The sequence below is a fragment of the Tasmannia lanceolata genome, unplaced genomic scaffold (genome assembly GCF_043159265.1).
Source record: "Tasmannia lanceolata isolate RefF3 unplaced genomic scaffold, GAP_Taslan_0.1 ptg000037l, whole genome shotgun sequence".
NCBI classification, from domain to species: domain Eukaryota; kingdom Viridiplantae; phylum Streptophyta; class Magnoliopsida; order Canellales; family Winteraceae; genus Tasmannia; species Tasmannia lanceolata.
The window spans coordinates 40,127,249-40,147,633 of record NW_027518714.1 but is presented as its reverse complement, the minus strand read 5'-3'; the positions used below and the strand labels follow the sequence as shown (position 1 = coordinate 40,147,633).

Genomic DNA, 20,385 nt, shown 5'->3' with positions numbered 1-20,385 from the left:
GCACAGAACATCCATCACCAACCATAAAGCCCACACTGGGCATCTAACCAACAATATCCACAAGCTCATCTAGGGCAACATCCATACAGTCATAACCCCATCATGGGTATATAAATAGACCATAAAACCCATTTATGGCAGATAACATCCATGAAAGGAAAGAAAATATAAACATAGTCCAAAAGCCCAAACTGGGCAAGAAGAAGAGGCCAAAAGATAATCAAGCAGCAAAAAGATATGACTCCAATGTATTTGCTGCCGAGAAGATGCTGATAATCTGTCACTCCTGAGGAGGAGGCTGATGCCCATGAGATGGAGACCAAGAGATGTAGTATCTGGTGACCTGACTCCTCTAATAAGCTTGCATCATCTCCCTATGCTGCCTTGTCATAAGCTCCATAAGTTTCTCATGATCAGATGCTCTCTGACTCTCTGCAGTCGTAAAAGCAGTAGAGAGAGTATCAAACCCAGTCCTGAGAGTGTCCATGCCAGACTTCAATGATGCAATATCTCTGGCAAGATCCTCATATGAACCAGTGGTTGGGGGCTGACGCTGCTGAGCCTGTGCCTGCTCATGTACTCTAATCTGCTCCTGCATCTGAGTTACGCGTTCAGCTTCAGCTACCGCCTTATCAACCTCGTCAGGTGTAACCCCACTAGGACCACCTACTCCTGGTATATGAATTATCATAAGGGTAATGGTGGATTGGTGGATTAGGGTTTGTTGAGAAGATATTTTAAAAATTGAACTTATGGCGCCTAAGGAGCTTAGTAATTTGGATCCCATAAGGAAGACCACCTTATCCTCTCTTGATTGCCTCGTCCATATAACCTATCATAATGAATTCTAGGTTTAGCTGGATCTTTTTCATAATGCAATGGATTATGAGAACTTCGAAAGGCTTTACGATATCAAAATTTTCTGCTCTAGGGGTGATGTTGTAGGCAACAATTTTGTGAATCATTCTTGCAGTGTAATTCATCGAGTTGGCATTGATGTTAAGTCTTTCTCCAGATGGGGGTACAGTTCCTAAGGTTTCATAAACATCCGTCCTTGAAAAATGTTTTTCTATTTCATCCTTTTTCCAAAAGAAAATCCTTCTCCCGTCATTAGGTATATCAAGCCAAGCACAGAAATCTTTCAAATTTAATCCAAATTGTTCTCCTCGAAGGTGGGTGTTCATTACTACTCCTTCATGGGTAATTTCCAGATTGGCATAAAAATACATAACTATTTCAGGATAGACCAAGGCGGAATAATTGAGGAAAAAGGACCAACCTTGGAATTCGAAAAGCGATAGAAGATTGAACTTATTAAAGTCTTGAAAAATCACTTTTCGCCCCGCGATGACACCTCTCTGTTGAAAAGCTGTGAAAAGATCCATGGCCTTTTTATTGAAAAATTGTTCGGTGGGGAACACCTCTTCTTCTGGCTCGGTTCTAGCTCGCTTGCCCTTTTGTGCGATAGTTTTTCTTAAAGACGACATTCTAAAAATCTAGGGTTTTGAGAGAAAACAAGGAGAAATTAAAAAATCAAGGAGAAAACAAAAGGGATTTGAAGAAGGATGAAGAGGATGAATAAAGAGAATGAAACACAGAGGAAAAACACGAAATATCTGAGAGAAATGATAGCAGAGATAGAGACAATGAATAATGGATGATTTAATAAGAAACGAAGAGAGAAAAAAAGAATGAGAAAAGAGAGATTCAAGAGGAGAAGATGAAGAATCTTACTCAAAACACCTTAATCTTGAAGATCTTGGTCGAAAATGATTTTTGGAGAGGAGAAGCACAAGAATCCTAGGGAAGAATGGCACGGCAGAAGTGAAAAATCGATTCGCGGACACCCTTTTAAACACAGTTTTCGACTGTCGCGTCGACAGGGCTATCGCAGTCGCCCGCTGCAACCCGCCTGTTCCTTTTTTATTTTTCCCATTTCGATCATCCGCGGTAACCCTCCAAGGTCCGGTCGACCGCCACACCCCTGCTTTCAATTTCTTGATAGTTTTCAAGGGATTTTGTGGACAAATCGATTTTCTCCTATTTTTCTCGCATTTATGAGATTCTAATGAACATGTAAACTCGATCCCTAGGCTATATGAGGACATCTAAAAATTCATTTCTATTTTTCTAACATTTAAGCTCACGAGAATGAATGGACATATGTTTTCAATGAAGTTCTTTGTAGATGTGTTTTTGATGAATTTAGCTACATACAAAATGTGACACTTGTTAGATCTATGTCTAGCAATATTGACATATTAGCTCATCTAATTGTGGATGTTAAGTGCATGTGTGTGTTTTTGCACTTAGATGAATTTTACTAAAAGATTTTCAACAGAGCACAACATATAGTCTAAAGAGATAATTTCTTGTTTTATTTATAGACTATATAAGTGATATATGATGTGATCATGAAGCTCAATAAGCAAAGATACACTCTATTAAAAATATGGCTAATGATATGTAGCTATGCTTAGTTATAAAATGATATATCATTAAAGCACATGTGATCTAGATACATTGAATGCAATATTGAAATAGTATCTACAAAGAAAATTCATATAATATAGCAATTTTAGCACAACCCATTTAACGAAAGTGTTCAATGAAGAGTGATTGTGATATTAAATAACCACAAGTGCACGGATCGCGTGTAGATACGGGTCGAACTCAGGGAAGAGAAATCTAGTTGTCAATCATATTCTTGTACCGATTAGAATACTAGCTATGACATAATATTGCCTGGAATGGACTCAGGATTTCGGTGGACTTGGCCTCGGAGCCAACACTATATATAAGAATCAAATTTAACTAAGATCTTTTTTATTTAAAATCCTAATTTAGGCAAAGTATACCTAATTTTAATGATCTTTATTAACTACTTATTTAATTTAATTAGAAAACCAAATTCTAAGGGCTTAAGTAAATTGGAAAATTGCAAAAGTAATTTGGAATAGTGTAAATACTTTAATTCAGTATAAAATAGTACTTAGGGTTAGAATCCACCATGGGTTTGGATTTAAATTGATTAATTAAAACAACTCTGGAATTGGGTTGAAAATTCGATTAACTAGTCAATAAGGAATAAGATCAAAGGGATGTCATTCCTTATAAGTAATTAATCAAATTCACTCTCAAATTTACATTAATTATATAGAACTTTATATTTATTAATCAACAATCATTCATACGAAAGGGGAAAGCCAATGACATGAATGATTGGGATTTTCCAAACACATAATCCTACACAATTTTTCAATTGAGTAGATTGATTTAATTATAAATATTTCTCCTTCCTCATGGCCTCAACTAAACCCTAAGTAACTAGGATTTAGTTATTCATGAAGAAGGGAAGAAAAATAAAAATAAAAAAGATAGATGGGAGAAGAATTGCCATATAGAACTTGAAAAGAAATGAAACAAAAGCCAAATTACTTCTTCACTAACTTGAATTGAAATAAAATTACATCAAATTGAACTTAAAATAAATAATAAAAATTAAATAGAACTTAGTCTTTTTATTCTCCAACTTTGGCCAAATCCTCCTCTTCAAGCTTTAGTGTCACCTTGGATTGAACGGTGGATGATTGATCCTTGGTTGAGAGTAGAAAAGAAAAAGAGCATGAAAAAGAGCATGAAAAAGAGCATGAGAGAACAAGAAAACCTAAGAGAGAGAGGGCTTGAGAATGGTAGAGAAGTAGAGAATTAGAGAATGTAGAGAGAGGAGAGAGTATGTAGTTGATAAAGTAATGGCCAGCCCTAAATTTTGAGAGTAATATGCTTATATATTGGCCACCCTTAGTTACTTGAACGAATTGTGTTGACACCATGGTATGGCCCACTTGAATGACCGAAGCGACTACAAATATATGGAGGTTAGTCCTTCAAATTAGTAAGTTTCCTAGAAACTTAATTTGCTAGGTGTTTTTAATGGACACAACACCACACACCCAAACAACCACAAGTGTTACCGAATATATGCAACTGCCAAAAATAGTTCGCCACTCATCTAAAAATTCCCAATGTATATTTCATAATTTTCAGCAACTATTTCATCTTGGAAATTATTTTAAATTAGCTGGATATCCTTTATTGCCAATTCGGCTGAATTGTCTCTGAAAGATACGTTGCCAAAAGAAATGTCTGGTTTTTGCTTTCTTAAAACAGCCCCTCCACCGAATGAAATTGACTTATCCTTTTTTTTTCTTACTAAAAAAAAATCAATGCTTAAATCCCAAGTGGGTCCCACGGTATTAGCTAAAAATACATCCCTCCTTTTGGTAGCCCCTATTTCCATGTTGACCTTCTCATCTTAATAACAGCACTTCTTACCTTTTTCTATTAGATGGATGATGCAAAGCATCCCATGGTATTCTCATTCGTGTACACCTTTTTGCCCAAGTTTTTCAATGGTTCAGATCATGGTGTATTCAACCCCTTTTCTTTCGTGAGTCACCCCTTCTAAAATCATTGCATCAATCTCTTTTAACAGTAGTATGGTGGCTGGTTTCTAAATTTTAAATAAAAAAAAACACCAAACGAGCTATTATGGGTGGGTCCCAAAAGAAATATAAAAGGGGAAAATGAGGTAAGCTTCTATGTTTAGAAATTACCAACCCATGGAATATAAAGCAGTGGACCCCAATTTATTTTTTTATTTTTTTCATACACGCCCATTCCAGTATGCATAAACATTCAGTTAGATGATCAAAACCATTCATTTGTTTAGATAAATCTTTCCTAGCGATCACCTATAGGGACGATCCAAATCATTTAGCATGATGGGCCCACTTTCATGACCGAATGAGGATAAAAAGCTCAAAAATTAATAGGGTGAGCCTCACTTTTTATTGCCACTTGTAGCATAGGCCTGTGCATGTCATCCAACCCATCCAAACATAGCAGGTCCTTTTTCTTGCCTTGTATGTTCGGTCATTGTTTTTTGCTACTATTTCCATGCATGTTGACGTCATCAAATCCATGCAGACCTTGTGATTTTTATGTTAGTGCATGGATTTAGTGCTACAAAAATACAAAATTGCACATCAAGAGTTAATCCAAACCATCCAAAAGAGAGGGTACAACCCATTCTTAGGTTAGAAAATCTATTTTTTTAAAGGCAAGGGTGGGTCCCACTTGCACCTCAATAGGAAAACAATATATTCGGCCATTTTTCTTCCCTACTTTTGTGTATGGCCCACATAATGGCATGATCCAAATTGTTCAAGTGACGGGCTGCAAAATGAGCAATTTCTGCTCCTAAAATCCTCTCATACAAACTGATCTGCCGCCCATTTAATACCCCATGGCAAATTGGTTTGTCCCTTCTAATCCACTCTCACAAGCTAAGCTGAACCAACCCTCTTGTGGTCTTATTGCAATTTGATTTTGCCCATTGAATCACTTCCTTGGAATGATCCAATCCATTCAACTTAATGGGCTGCAAGTTGATACAAACCACTCATTTGATGGGCTACAAACGTAAATTAATAGCGCCCGTAACCCATTGCCGTATGATGATCTAAACAGTTCATATGATGGGGCCATGATGGTAATCAAGTGCACCCTCTAAATGATGTCCATAGCTGATCCAAGCCATCCACTTTATAACACCCACAATCGGCCCATTGGTGTGAACATCTAAGAGATGCAAAGGTGTGAATAGCAGTTTTCTTTGAAATCTCATCTCTTTAGCTCCATTTTCTATGAAAATCCAGAAATGTCCCTGAAACACCAAAACAACACAAATACTTTAGTAGCACCGCTTTAAATGAGAAAAATACATGCTTTTCCTACTAATAATTCACACTAAATGTATTCATCAGATTCCCCATACTTGAGCTTTGGTTGTCCTCAAGCAAACAAGAAGAAAAATAAAAGAAAACAAAAGAAGACAAGAACAAAGGAAAATCCTAACTCATTTTCGTAGGAATCACGATTGCACTTAGCACGTGCAATAAGCCTTTGAACCCCTAGGTTATCCTAGTGGACGAGTTTTGTCTCGTGAGTGTTTGCAGTGAATATACACACAAAATTCTAAAAACAAGCTTTTCTTTCCAAATCTCACTATAGAATAAAGCCAAAAATTTCTAATTCTTTTCCTTTGATAAATTTCTCAAAATAGAACAACTAGAATACTTCCATACTTAAACTTTGCATCATATCCCAAGTTGGAAAAATTAGATAAATATTTTAATCAAGGAATCCTCTTTTGAATTTGTGCTACTCTTCTCCCTTAAATTTGATTCTAATGTAATCATACCATAAAAGAAATTTTGATTCGAAAACTTCGTAGAAAATTTGCAAATTTATATGGCCCACCATACTTTCCACTTTTCCCATACTTTCTAAGAATAGAACTCACTTTTGTAATCCTCTACTGCTTTTGGCGTGAATGACATGCAGGGCATGCACCAGACACCCAGGCTGCTAAGTAGTGCCCGACTAATCTTTGATTTGCATATATCATAGACATTGATGCATATGAGTTCAAGCTTTACCTTTGATTACATGCAATGCTTTGATTTATTAAACTTTCTAATTGACCCATGTATGGAGTTTTCAGTCAGTTGCTCTCAAGCCAGTTGGCTTTAAGGAACTAGGCATAAAAACCCTTCAGCTTTATAGCTCAAGTCAAAAAGGCTACAAATCAAAACTATAATCAAGAAGCAAACTTTCTAAAAATAATTCTTTCTATCTTTTGTTTCAACCTTTCTTTCCTTCGTTCCACACCATATAAGAAACAACTTTCTATTTCAATTTCTTATTCAAATTCTTTTAAAAGAAAGATTTTAAAAGAAAACAAAACTAAGAAAGGAAGGTATTCTTTCTAAATTTTTTGGATTCCAAAATTAAAATATCCACTAACTTTCTTTCTTAAAATAGGAAAACAGACTTCTTTCTAAAAATACCCAAGTTCTTTATAATTTGAGAAAAATTACCAAAAATAAAAAGAAAGAAAACTTTCTAACTATAAACCATAGAAAAGAATAGAAAAGAAAAGTTTCTAAAAGCTACCCCCCATACTTGATTTATGCATTGTCCTCAATGCATGCAAAAATAGAAAGAAAAATAAGATGACCAAAAAGGAAATGAAGGGTACGTACCGTATTTGTTTAAGCAGGAGTCGAATAGGAAGGTTTATAGAGATCCATGATTTCTTCCATATTCGATTTTGACAACTCAATAAACGGCTTTAAACGTTGACCATTAACTTTAAAAATATCACCATTGCTTGGATTTAGAACCTCGACCGCACCATGGGAGAAAACTTTATGCACAATGTATGGTCTATCCCATCGAGACCGTAACTTACCTGGAAAGATATGCAATCTTGAATTGTAGAGAAGCACTTTTTCGGCCTCTTGAAACAATTTTCTCAAAATATGTTTGTCATGAAAAGCTTTTGCCTTCTCTTTGTAAATTTTTGCATTCTCATAGGCATCATTCTGCAACTCTTCTAACTCGGCAAGTTGAAGTCTTCTATGATTACCTGCATCAGACAAATCAAAATTTAGTTTCTTAATAGCCCAAAAAGCTTTCTGTTCCAATTCAACCGGGAGGTGACAAGCTTTTTGTAAGCCCAAGGGTCTACTTTCCTATCTTGTTTTGATGATTCTAAACATAATTGATTGTGTTATTGAATACTAATCAATTTGCCTTGAAGTGTTGTGTTTAAGATAGGATTGATCATTGAAGAAACCAACACACTACATGGTCATGCTTGAAGACGTACCAACACAAGAGTCAAAGGAGCTAAGTGGAGCTCACATCATCTCTCAAGCAAGCATACAAAAGATGGAAGATCAATTGAAGACCATGACTAAAGAGAAGTTGAAGGTTACATAGGTATCATTGTACATCCTTTCTCTTTAGATTTTCAAGACAAGGCAAAATATTTTTAAAAGAGTTTTTCAAACACACTTAAGAACTTAAAATGGATTAGTGAATGGTTATGTGGTGGACCAACATATTGGGACCCTTATAAACATTCCAAAATTATCATAGGAGTTGAGTTCCAAAAGCCAAAAATCAAACAAGCAATAAAAACACAAAATTTGCTGATTTTTAGGCTTCTCGGAACTCCGAGAAATGGTCCAGTAGCTTTTGGCCATTTTCTCGGAACTCCGAGAAATGGTCCAGTAGAAAAATTCATCTTCTGGCCGTTCTCTCCGAACTCCGAGAATATGTCTCGGAACTCCGAGAATTTCTCGGAGCTCCGAGAATGGTTCTCGGAACTCCGAGAACTCGCGACAGACCAAAAAAGAGCCGTTGGGATTTGAATTAATTTGTGATTTTTGATATTACCACCCCCAAACGGTCATATTTTGATGAGAGGTTATATATACAACATCAAGAGGACTTTTCCTCTCTCTTGAACATTTTGAAAAACCCTCTTAAGCATTCAAGTAAACTTGCAACCCTTTCAAGCTTAAGATTTTGTTTTTCTCAAACTTGTCTTGCACTTGCAAATCTATTGAGTTTGGATTTAGAGCTTTCACTTGCAATCCCCATTGAAGAGCGATCAAGGGACTTCAAAGAGCATCAAGCTTTCAAGAAGAAGCCAAGCTATTTATCTTCAATTTCTTGTAAAGGTGGCTAGGGCATCCTACCTTAATACCCTAGGGAGCATCGCTTAGAACTCGGCGAAGAAGGAGAGTCGGTGTAAAGGTGTAAGGGCATCCTTATTTAATATCCCTTGGAAGTGTAATCGCCTCGGAGCCAGGCATCGTGGAGGTCTCCAATAGTGGAAATCCTTAAGGACGATCGTAAGAAGAGTGGAGTAGGGCTTTGCCCGAACCACTATATATCGGTGTGTTCTTTTTTATTCTTGCACTTTCATTCTTAATTTTGGTTTGATATTTCTATTTGTGTTGATCTCATTTGAACTAACCAAAATCTAATTAAGAGAAGAAAATTCAAATTAGGGTTCACTAATTAATTTTCAAAAGGGCTAATTTAGTGTTAAAATCAATTCACCCCCCCTCTTGTTTATTTCAATTGGTATCAAAGCCTCGTCTCTAATTTATTTTTAAACCCTAACCGGTCTAGAGTAAAGATTCTAAAAAATGGCAAACTACCCTCAACACCATGAAGGTTACTCAAACACTAGGCCACCCTACTTTGATTGAACAAACTATGGATTTTGAAAAACCAAAATGAAAATCTTTTTAACCCAAGATTACCAAATGTGGAGAGCCATTAATAATGAATATATATTACCCACTAGAAATCTAAATGATTTGACCGAAGCCGAACAACAAGCCTCAAACTACAACGCCAAAGCCATGAATTCCCTAATTTGTGCTTTGTCTCCCGGAGAATTCAATAGAGTGTCAAATTTGAATTCGGCTAAGGAAATTTGGGACACCTTAGAAGTCACCCATGAGGGAACCAACCAAGTCAAAGAATCTAAAATGAATCACTTATTTAGGCAATATGAACTCTTTCAAATGACACCCGATGAAACTATTGCCGACATGTACACTAGATTCACGAACCTTGTAAATGGATTAAGGGGACTTGGAAAGCAATTTTCAAATAGAGATTTAGTGACCAAAATCCTTAGATCCCTACCTTTGTCATGGGAATCCAAAACCTCCGCAATCACCGAAGCCAAGGACATGAATACATTGAACCTAGATGAACTAATAGGGTCCTTGATAACCCATGAGATGATTTTCAAAACAAAAGCACCCGAAATTGAAACTTAAATTGAAAAAGGAAAAGGAGTTGCTTTTGCTTGCAATGTAGGTGAAAATAAAGATGCAAATGAAGACATCGAAGATGAAGTTGCCCTCCTAACAAGAAGGATCAAGTTCTTGCAAAGGAACATGGGAGGCATGAGAAATAGAAGGACCAATCCTCCATTCAAGAAGAAAGAAGAGCTCGGTGATGGATCGTCTCAACCCCGATGCTATGGATGCGAGAAGCTTGGACACATTCGCCCGGATCGTCCACTCAACAATGAGCCTTCTTCAAATAATCGCTTCAAGAGAAGAGAAGGCAAGAAAGGAATGACCGTCACATGGGATGAAGAAATTGAAAGCGAAGGCGAACAAAATGATGGCGAAGATTGCTTGATTGCAAAAAACGTTTGCTTCATGGCCTCAACAAATGACAATAAAGAGGTAAATACCTTAAATGATGTCATTGTTTTAAAAGAAGTTCTAGATTCCTTGCAAAATGCACATGATGAACTTGAGATTGAATTTGATAAAAATGCATCACTTGAAAATTCTCTTGCTAATATAACAAAAGAATTTGGTTGGCTAAAGAAAGACCATGAATTTTTAGATGATGAAAATGAAAAATATAAAGTTGAAATTTGTGATTTAAATGCTACCATCAAAATCTTAAATGAAAATCGACAAGAACTATCTATTGAAAACAACAAGCTAAAGCATGAAAATAGTAAACTATCTTTTGAATATGATGAACTAAAGAAACTATTTGAAAATTTTGAACATAGTTCATTGAAATTGGATAGGCTTGTTAACATTCAAAGAATGCCACATGATAAAAGTGGACTTGGACATAAATGGAATACTACAATATCCAACTATAAAAACAAACTTTTAAAGGCTTCTTCTAATAGTACCAAAACTTGCTTTTATTGTGGTTTAGAAGGTCATTATAAAGTTGCTTGCATGCATGCTAAACAAGATAAAATCAAATTGAACTCTAAAGTGAAAATAAATGAACATAGCAAGATTAGGAAGATTTGGGTACCTAAAGGATCTCACTTGCCTATTCATATGTAGGTATGCCTTAAAAGCCATAACAAGAAGAACACATGGTACCTTGATAGTGGATGCTCTAGACACATGACCGGAGACCTCACTCAATTTACATCCCTATCACTGAAGGATGGTGGAGATGTTACCTTTGGAGATGACAAGAAAGGAAAAGTCAAAGGAGAAGGCACCATAGGTAACTCTACCTCTCCCATTTATGTTGATGGCTTATCCCATAATCTTATTAGCATTAATCAATTATGTGATAATGGTTTTGAAGTAGTCTTCAACCTCGACAAATGCATTGTTTAAAATAAGATAGATGGAAAAGTGAAATTCATAGGTACTAGAGACAATAACATTTACACTATTGGACTAGATGATATTAGACTCCAAAATGTGACTTGTCTTAATACCATTAGTGAAGACTCTTGGTTGTAGCATAGGAGGTTGGGTCATGCCGGAATGGATCTCATTTCGACCCTCTCCTCAAAAGAAATTGTTAGAGGATTGCCTAAGTTCAAATACCCAAAGATCACATTTGTAGAACTTGTAAATTAGGAAAACAATTAAAAAGCTCATTTGCCCCTAAAAATATGATTTCAATCACCTACCCCTTGCAACTACTTCATATGGATCTTTTTGGACCAATGAAGACTAGTAGCCTAGGTGGAAAGAGGTACGTGTTTGTAGTTGTGGATGACTACTCACGATTTACATGGGTCATATTTTTAGCACATAAAGATGAAACCTATGAAAATTTCCTTAAATTGTGTAATCAAATATAAAATGAAAAAGGTATTGCCATATCTCAATTAGAAGTGACAATGGAACGGAATTTGAAAATATACATTTTGACACTTACTGTAATGAACATGGCATCAAACACAATTTTTCGGCACCTAGGACACCTCAACAAAATGGGGTTGTAGAAAGAAAGAACCGAACCCTCCAAGAAATGGCTAAAACTATGTTGCATGAAAATGATCTCCCTAGATACTTTTGGGCGGAGGCGGTTAGCACCGCTTGCTATATCATAAATAGGGTATATATAAGGCCAATTTATAAGAAAACACCATATGAGCTTTGGAAAAACTTGAAACCAAATATAAGCTATTTTAGAGTGTTTGGATGTAAATGCTTCATCTTAAACATTAAAGATAATTTACACAAATTTGATAAGAAGTCGGATGATGGCATATTCTTAGGGTATTCTTCACATAGCAAGGCATATAGAGTATTTAATAGAAGAACCCTAGTTGTAGAAGAATCCATGCATGTGACATTTGATGAGAGAGAGCCAACACCTCAAGAAATGCCACATGATGAGGATGAACCTATTGAACATCTCTTACCTAAGAAAATGTTCCTCCCCATGCATCTACAAGTAATACATTACCTAGTGAGGAAGTAGAAAATGAAGATGATGACTAATTGCCTAGGGATAGGAGAATATTGGTAGATCATCCTGAATCCCAAATCTTGGGTGATGCCACATCGCCGGTAAGAACTAGATCATACTATCGTAGTGTGAGCAATAACTTGGCATTCCTATCCGAATTAGAGCCTAAGTCCATCAAGGAAGCCGAAAAGGATGAATATTGGTTGATGGCTATGCAAGAAGAATTGAGTCAATTCGAAAGGAACAAAGTATGGAGGCTAGTATCTAGACCTAGTGATCATCCAGTCATTGGCACGAGATAGGTGTATAGAAACAAATTGGATGAAAATGGAATTATCACTAGAAATAAAGCTAGGCTTGTAGCCCAGAGGTACAATCAGGAGGAAGGAATAGACTATGATGAGACATTTGCTCCTGTTGCCCGTATGGAAGCCATTAGGATACTCTTGGCATATGCTTCTCATAAAGGATTTAAACTATATCAAATGGATGTCAAAAGTGCCTTCCTAAATGGCTATATCCAAGAGGAAGTGTATGTTGAGCAACCTCCAGGTTTTGAGGACTACAAACATCCAAATCATGTCTTCAGGCATGATAAAGCTTTATATGGATTAAAGCAAGCTCCTAGAGCTTGGTATGAGAGGCTTTGCACTTTCCTAGTGGAAAAAGGATTTGAGATGAGAAAGGTGGATACAACATTATTTATCAAAAGAGAAAATCAAGATATCCTCCTTGTCCAGATTTATGTAGATGACACCATCTGTGGCTCAACTAATCAAAAAATGTGTGATGAATTTGCAACTCTAATGAAAAATGAATTTGAAATGAGCATGATGGGAGAGTTAACCTACTTCTTAGGACTCCAAATTAAAAAATACCAAAATAGGATATTTATAAATTAAGAAAAATATACAAAGGAGTTACTAAAGAAGTATGGCATGGATAGTAGTAAGACATCAAGAATTCCCATGAGTACAACTGCTAAGCTAGAAAAAGATGAATTTGGCAAATCTATAGATCAAAAGATGTACAGGGGTATGATAGGTAGCTTACTCTATATGACAGCCAGCAGACCAGACATTATGTTTACTGTCTGTCTCTGTGTTCGATTTGAATCGGATCCAAAAGAGTCTCACCTATCGGCAGTCAAGAAGATCTTCAAATACTTAAGAGGAACCCAAAGTCTAGGACTATGGTATGAAAGATCATCTGCCTTCACTCTCATTGGATATTCAGATGCAAACTTTGCTGGATGTAGAGTGGATAGGAAAAGCACTAGTGGGACTTGTCAATTCTTGAGAAAATCACTTGTTTCATGGTTTAGCAAGAAACAAAATTCAGTAGCTCTGTCCACAACAGAAGCAGAATATGTGGCAGCTGGAGCTTGTTGTGCACAAGTCCTATGGATGAAAAGCACATTGATGGACTATGCAATTAAAATGGAAAATATTCTCATCCAATGTGACAATACCAGTGCTATAAGCTTAACAAAGAACCCCATACAATACTCTAGAACAAAACATATTGAGATTAGGCACCACTTCATTAGAGATCACTCACAAAAAGGGGATATTTGCTTAAAATATATCAATACTGAGGATCAATTAGCTGATATCTTTACAAAACCCCTTAGTGATGATAGAATATGTTATATCCGAAGTGCCTTAAATATTTGGAGTCCGGATCAAGTCAAAGAAATTGCTAAATAAATACTTTGTGCCTTTCACCAGCTTATCTATATAGTATTTATATATATCATCCTTGTTTGGTAGTATTTGCATGAATGAGATGTCAAATATTAATCTTAAAAATCACTCAATTGGTACTCTTAGCCTTCTTAATTTTCTAAGTTTGAGAGGTACCTTCACGTTAATTAAAAATACCTAACAATTTGACTTATGTCAACATCTCGATCATGAACAGGTATATGTGCATTACTTGGCTAAATATTTCTATACCATAAGCATTGCTTTAGAGGGAGTACCTAACTCAATCCTCATTTACTCCTAAATTGCTGTATATTTTAATTCACCCTTTCTGTCGATGACAAAAGGGGGAGAAGTTTGAAATTGATTATCTATTCAATTGACTATATGCATCATATGCTTTTAATTGTTATAATTTATCTGTGTGCATATATTGAGGGGGAGTTCCAGCAATCACTTGCCTACTATGTCACTCCACACACACACCTCATAATCAATTTTGTTTGTCATCATAAAAAAGGGGGAGATTGTAAGCCCAAGGGTCTACTCTCCTATCTTGTTTTGATGATTCTAAACATAATTGAGTGTGTTATTGAATACTAATCAATTTGCCTTGAAGTATTGTGTTTAAGATAGGATTGATCATTGAAGAAACCAACACACTACATGGTCATGCTTGAAGACGTACCAACACAAGAGTCAAAGGAGCTAAGTGGAGCTCACATCATCTCTCAAGCAAGCATACAAAAGATGGAAGATCAATTGAAGACCAAGACTAAAGAGAAGTTGAAGGTTACATAGGTATCATTGTACATCCTTTCTCTTTAGATTTTCAAGACAAGGCAAAGTGTTTTTAAAAGAGTTTTTCAAACACACTTAAGAACTTAAAATGGATTAGTGAATGGTTATGTGGTGGACCAACATGTTGGGACCCTCATAAACATTCCAAAATTATCATATGAGTTGAGTTCAAAAAGCCAAAAATCAAACAAGCAATAAAAACACAAAATTTGCTGATTTTTAGGCTTCTCGGAACTCCGAGATTTTTCTCGTAGCTTCGAGCTCGGAACTCCGAGAGTTCCCTCGGAACTCCGAGAAATGGTCCAGTAGCTTCTGGCCATTTCTCGGAGTTCCGAGAAATTTTCTCGGAACTCCTAGAAATGGTTCAGTAGAAAAATTCCATCTTCTGCTCGTTCTCTCGGAACTCCGAGAATATGTCTCGGAACTCCGAGAATTTCTCGGAGCTCCAAGAATGGTTCTGGGAACTCCGAGAACCTCGCGACAGACCAAAAAAGAGCCGTTGGGATTTGAATTAACTTGTGATTTTTTATATTACCACCCCCAAACGGTCATATTTTAATGAGAGGTTATATATACAACATCAAGATGACTTTTCCTCTCTCTTGAACATTTTGAAAAACCCTCTTAAGCATTCAAGCAAACTTGCAACCCTTTCAAGCTTAAGATTTTGTTTTTCCCAAACTTGCCTTGCACTTGCAAATCTATTGAGTTTGGATTTAGAGCTTTCATTTGCAATCATCATTGAAGAGCAATCAAGGACTTCAAAGAGCATTAAGCTTTCAAGAAGAAGCCAAGCTATTTATCTTCAATTTCTTATAAAGGTGGCTAGGGCATCCTACCTTAATACCCTAGGGAGCATCGCTTAAAACTCGGCGAAGAAGGAGAATCGGTGTAAAGGTGTAAGGGCATCCTTATTTAATATCCCTTGGAAGTGTAATCGCCTCGGAGCCGGGCATCGTGGAGGTCTCCAATAGTGGAAATCCTTAAGGACGATCTTAAGAAGAGTGGAGTAGGGCTTTGCCCGAACCACTATATATCGGTGTGTTCTTTTTTATTCTTGCACTTTCATTCTTAATTTTGGTTTGATATTTCTATTTCTGTTGATCTCATTTGAACTAACCAAAATCTAATTAAGAGAGGAAAATTCAAATTAGGGTTCACTAATTAATTTTCAAAAGGGCTAATTTAGTGTTAAAATCAATTCACCCCCCCTCTTGTTTATTTCACTTTTTCATACACAAGGCGGTAAGGAGACTGACCAAGATCAGTCTTGAATGCCGTCCTATGAGTCCATAAGGCATCCACTAATCTAATGGACCAATCTTTGTAGTTTGGATTCACTGTCTTCTCCAAAATTTGCTTAATTTGCCTATTTGAAACCTCCACTTGGCCACTCGTTTGAGGATGATAAGGGGTGGCCAACTTATGAGTAATACCATATTTCTTCATAAGAGCTTCAAACGGCCTATTACAAAAGTGCTTACCCCTATCGCTAATGATGGCACGAGGTGTACCAAAGCGCGAAAAAATATTTTCTTTAAGAAACTTGACCACTTTGTGGTCATTGGATTTGCAAGCAATGGCTTCAATCCATGTACCAAAGCGCGGAAAAATATTTTCTTTAAGAAACTTGACCACCTTGGGGTCATTGGATTTGCAAGCAATGGCTTCAATCCATTTTGACACGTAATCTACACCTAACGAAATATACAATTTTCCAAAAGAGTTGGAAAATGGACCCATAAAATCAATACCCCACACATCGAAGATTTCTACCACTAAGATCGGGTTGAGGGGCATCATATTTCGCTTTGTAACTCTTCCTAAGGATTGACATGACATACAAGCTTGACAAAAATCAAGGAATCCCTAAAGAGACTAGGCTAATAGAAACCACATTATAAAACTTTGTGTGCTATTTTCTTTCCACTAAAGTGGCCACCACAGGCTTGATCATGGCAAAAAGATAGAATCGATTGGTGCTCATAATCGGGCACACATCGTCGGACAATCTGATCCGAACAAGTATTGAACAAATAAGGATCATCCCAAAAGAAATACTTTACCTGTGAGTGAAACCGGTATTTGTCTTGGTTGGACCAATGATCCGGTGTAGCACCTGTAACCAAGTAATTCACAATATCTGCATACCATGGCTCACTAGAAATAGCAAACAATTGCTCATCAGGGAAGTTTTCATTAATTGGACCTTCGTCATTCTTTGCATTAGGAAGTCTAGACAGGTGATCGGCAACCAAGTTTTCCGTACCCTTTTTATCTCTAATCTCCAAATCAAACTCTTGAAGAAGTAAAACCCACCTAATGAGGCGAGCTTTAGCATCCTTCTTTCCAACAAGATACTTGATTGCCGAATGGTCGGTATAAATTATCACATGCGATCCAATCAAGCAAGACCGAAACTTCTCTAATGCAAACACAACTGCTAAGAATTCTTTTTCAGTAGTGGTGTAGTTGAGTTGCGCATCATTGAGAGTCCTACTTGCATAATAGATTACATGCGGTAATTTATTGAATCTTTGACCCAACACAGCTCCTATTGCAAAGTTGGAAGCATTACACATAATTTCAAATGGTTCAGTCCAATTGGGTGCTTGAATGATGGGAGCCGTAGTTAACTACTTTTTCAAACACTCAAAAGAATCGAAGCATTCTTTGGAAAACTCAAATTGTTTATCTTTTGCTAACAAGTTGGTTAGAGGCCTAGCAATTTTAGAAAAATCTTTTATAAAACACCGGTAAAAGCCCGCATGGCTAAAAAATGATCGAATATCCCTCACACTTTTGGGCGGTGGAAGATGGACAATGAGATCCACCTTGGCTTTATCAATCTTAATTCCCTCTTTTGAAATCACTTGTCCTAGAACGATACCCTCTTTTACCATAAAATGATACTTTTTCCAATTGATGATAAGGTTCTTTTCTCTACTCCTTTCTAAGACCAATTTTAAGTGATGTAAATATTCGGCATAGGTGGAGCCATGAATAGAAAAATCATCCATAAAAACCTCTAAGAAGGTCTCCTCCATGTCAGAAAAGATACTCATCATGCATCTTTGGAAAGTTGCCGGTGCATTGCATAAGCCAAAAGGCATGCGTCTATAAGCAAACGTTCCAAAGGGAAATGTGAATGTCGTTTTCTCTTGATCTTCAGGAGCTATGGGAATTTGGTTATAATCGGAATAGCCATCTAGAAAGCAATAATACTCATGACTCGCTAACATTTCTAACATTTGATCAATAAAAGGCAAAGGAAAGTGATCATTCCAAGTAGAGGTATTAAGCTTTCGGTAGTAAATACAAACCCCGCAAACCCGTTTGAATGCGAGTAGGTATAAGCTCATTGGTGGCAGATTGTATAACCGTGACTCCAGACTTCTTAGGCACTACTTGGACGGGACTCACCCATTGGCTATCCGAGATGGGATATATGATACCGTTATCTAACCATTTTAAGATATCTTTTTGGATGGCTTCCTTCATCACATGATTAGCCCTTCTTTGAAGTTCCCTTGAAGGTTTGGCACCCTCAATGAGATGGATGTGATGTTGCACAATCGAAGGGCTAATTCCTTTGATGTCGGCCATTGTCCAACTTATGGTTTCCTTGTTATCTATTAGCAATTTAATGAGTTCCTCCTCTTGAATGGAGGTTAGGTCTGCAACAATTATTATAGGCAAAGTACAATTATCACCCAAAAAAGCATAACGTAAATGAGAAGGCAAGGGCTTCAACTCCAACTGTGGAGCTGCTTCGATTGATGGCTTTGGAAGATATGTTGCTAGTGGTCCAACGGGCTCCATATTTTGAATGGCACATGCATCGGCAAAGAAATCGCTTCCTCCATCACTTCCTAGCTCCTCCAAGCAATTTTGGAAACCTGCATCAAAATCAATTTCAAAATTAGTAAGAATACCATCGGGAAAAGAATGCAGCATATTGATTTATTCATGAAAATTAGGTTACTTACCCAATCTAAAGACATTAAAATCAACCGATGTGTTTCCAAAAGACAATTTCATGAATCCATTTCTACAATTAATGAGAGCATTGCTAGTATCAAGGAATGGCCTACCAAGAATGATAGTGATTTGGTCATTATTATTAACAACCGGCTCAGTGTCCAAAATCACAAAATCCACAGGAAATAAGAAATCGCCTACTTTTACTAGGACATCCTCAACCATACCTTTTGGTGTTTTAATGGTTCTATCCGCCAATTGGAGTGTGATGGTGGTAGGTTTGAGGTCACCTAGTCCTAATTGCTTGAAAACCGAAAACGGTATGAGATTTACACTAGCTCTCAAATCTAACAAGGCATGATCAATTTGAGTGTTTCCAATTGTACATGATATAGTGGGGCATCCCGGGTCCTTATATTTTGCTACCATTTGATGAGACAAAATAGAACTAACGTTTGCGGCCAAGAAAGCTTTCTTGGGCACATTCATTGTTCTCTTTTGTGTATATAGATCTTTCAAAACTTTAGCATATGTGGGGACTTGGGAAATCGCATCAAGCAAAGGAATATTCACATGCACTTGTTTAAAAATATTCAAAACTTTATCAATTTGATCTACCTTTTTATTATTAGCAAGTCTCCTTGGAAAAAGAGCTTTAGGAATGAAATCTCGTGCAGGGGGAGAAGTTACCTCTTCTGTACTTACCTGTTTGGGCTCTTCTTCTGAGCCAATGGAGGGAGGTTCTTCACTTACCTCGTTTGGAAGATCTTGTGCAATGGTTCGGTGCTGACCTCCTCTTTGTGATATTATTTTCCACTTCTCAAAGCATAAACCGCATTGCATTGATTCGCAGGGTCCTGCTGCGGCAAACTAGATTGCATGGCATTCAACTGATTCACCTGTGGTTGTTGATTCCCATTTATGGCCACATTCCTTGGGTTAGGAATGGGTTGACTAGGCATCTTTCCTTTTTTCCTTTCACTTAGGGACGTAGCAAGTTGAGAAATTTGCTTTTCTAAGTTGTGTTGGCCCGTCATGAAGGTACTCATGAGAAGTTCCATGTTCTTCTCTAAAGATGCAATTCGTGCTGACTCCCTTATTTCTGAAAACCCGGAGGGGGCAGATTTGAAACATTATTAATCATGGGGTTTTGAAAAGTAGGAGGGGAAGGGGGTGGCCGAACAAAAGTGGGAGGGAAGGTGGGCCTAGGTTGGTCCGAATTAGCCTTGGCCTTAGAAATTAGATGGTCCACCTTGACTCCATGAAATGTTGGGATGATTTCTCCATCCCGGATTATAAGCCTAGAATAAGGATTATTAGCATAAAGAGCACTCACATTCTCATTAGAATTACCAAATTTAGTAAGAGTGTGACACTCTTCCATGACATGGTACGTGGCTTGACACCAATTACACATGAGAACACTATGTGCAATTTGATTGACTTGTGAAGGTCCTTTGACAACTATTGCTTCTAGCCTTTTGATTAGGCTATCAAGATGGGCTTCTTTTGCCACGGTACCCTCTATTAGAAATCCCTTGCTTGAAGTGGCTCTCTCATAGTCTTGAGTGGATTCCCACTCTCTTGTTTTTTCTGCCAAATCAAGTAAGAAGTTCCATGCCGCGACCTCATCCGTGAAAGATGTAAAACCGTTAGGACACATGGACTCAAGAAGTTGATTTGTTTGGTAATCTATGCCCTCATAAATAATTTGGCATAAGTGCCACAAATCAATTCCATGGTGAGGACACTCTTG

The 20,385-nt window shown here is 37.0% G+C and overlaps 1 protein-coding gene across 1 annotated transcript; it reads right to left on the bottom strand.

The window, feature by feature from the left end:
* Positions 1 to 352: 352 nt before the first annotated feature.
* Positions 353 to 19,118, bottom strand: LOC143861442 (uncharacterized). The gene is made up of 4 exons (XM_077372371.1): positions 18,638 to 19,118; positions 18,353 to 18,547; positions 7,319 to 7,495; positions 353 to 672 (listed from the first exon to the last, which is right to left on the bottom strand). Exons 1-4 carry the CDS (start codon positions 19,116 to 19,118, stop codon positions 353 to 355), a joined length of 1,173 nt encoding a protein of 390 aa, XP_077228486.1.
* Between the last annotated feature and the right edge of the window lie 1,267 nt (positions 19,119 to 20,385).

Bases quoted from the DNA above. Each gene is read 5' to 3' on its own strand.
- LOC143861442 (XM_077372371.1), bottom strand. From the start codon at position 19,118: ATGAATGTGCCCAAGAAAGCTTTCTTGGCCGCAAACGTTAGTTCTATT. The intron at 7,496-18,352 runs GTACTTTGCCTA...TGTCTGATGCAG, and splicing joins TGCTTTTTTGGGTGATAATT to GTAATCATAGAAGACTTCAA. The intron at 673-7,318 runs GTAAGTTACGGT...TTCATATACCAG, and splicing joins AAGATTGCATATCTTTCCAG to GAGTAGGTGGTCCTAGTGGG.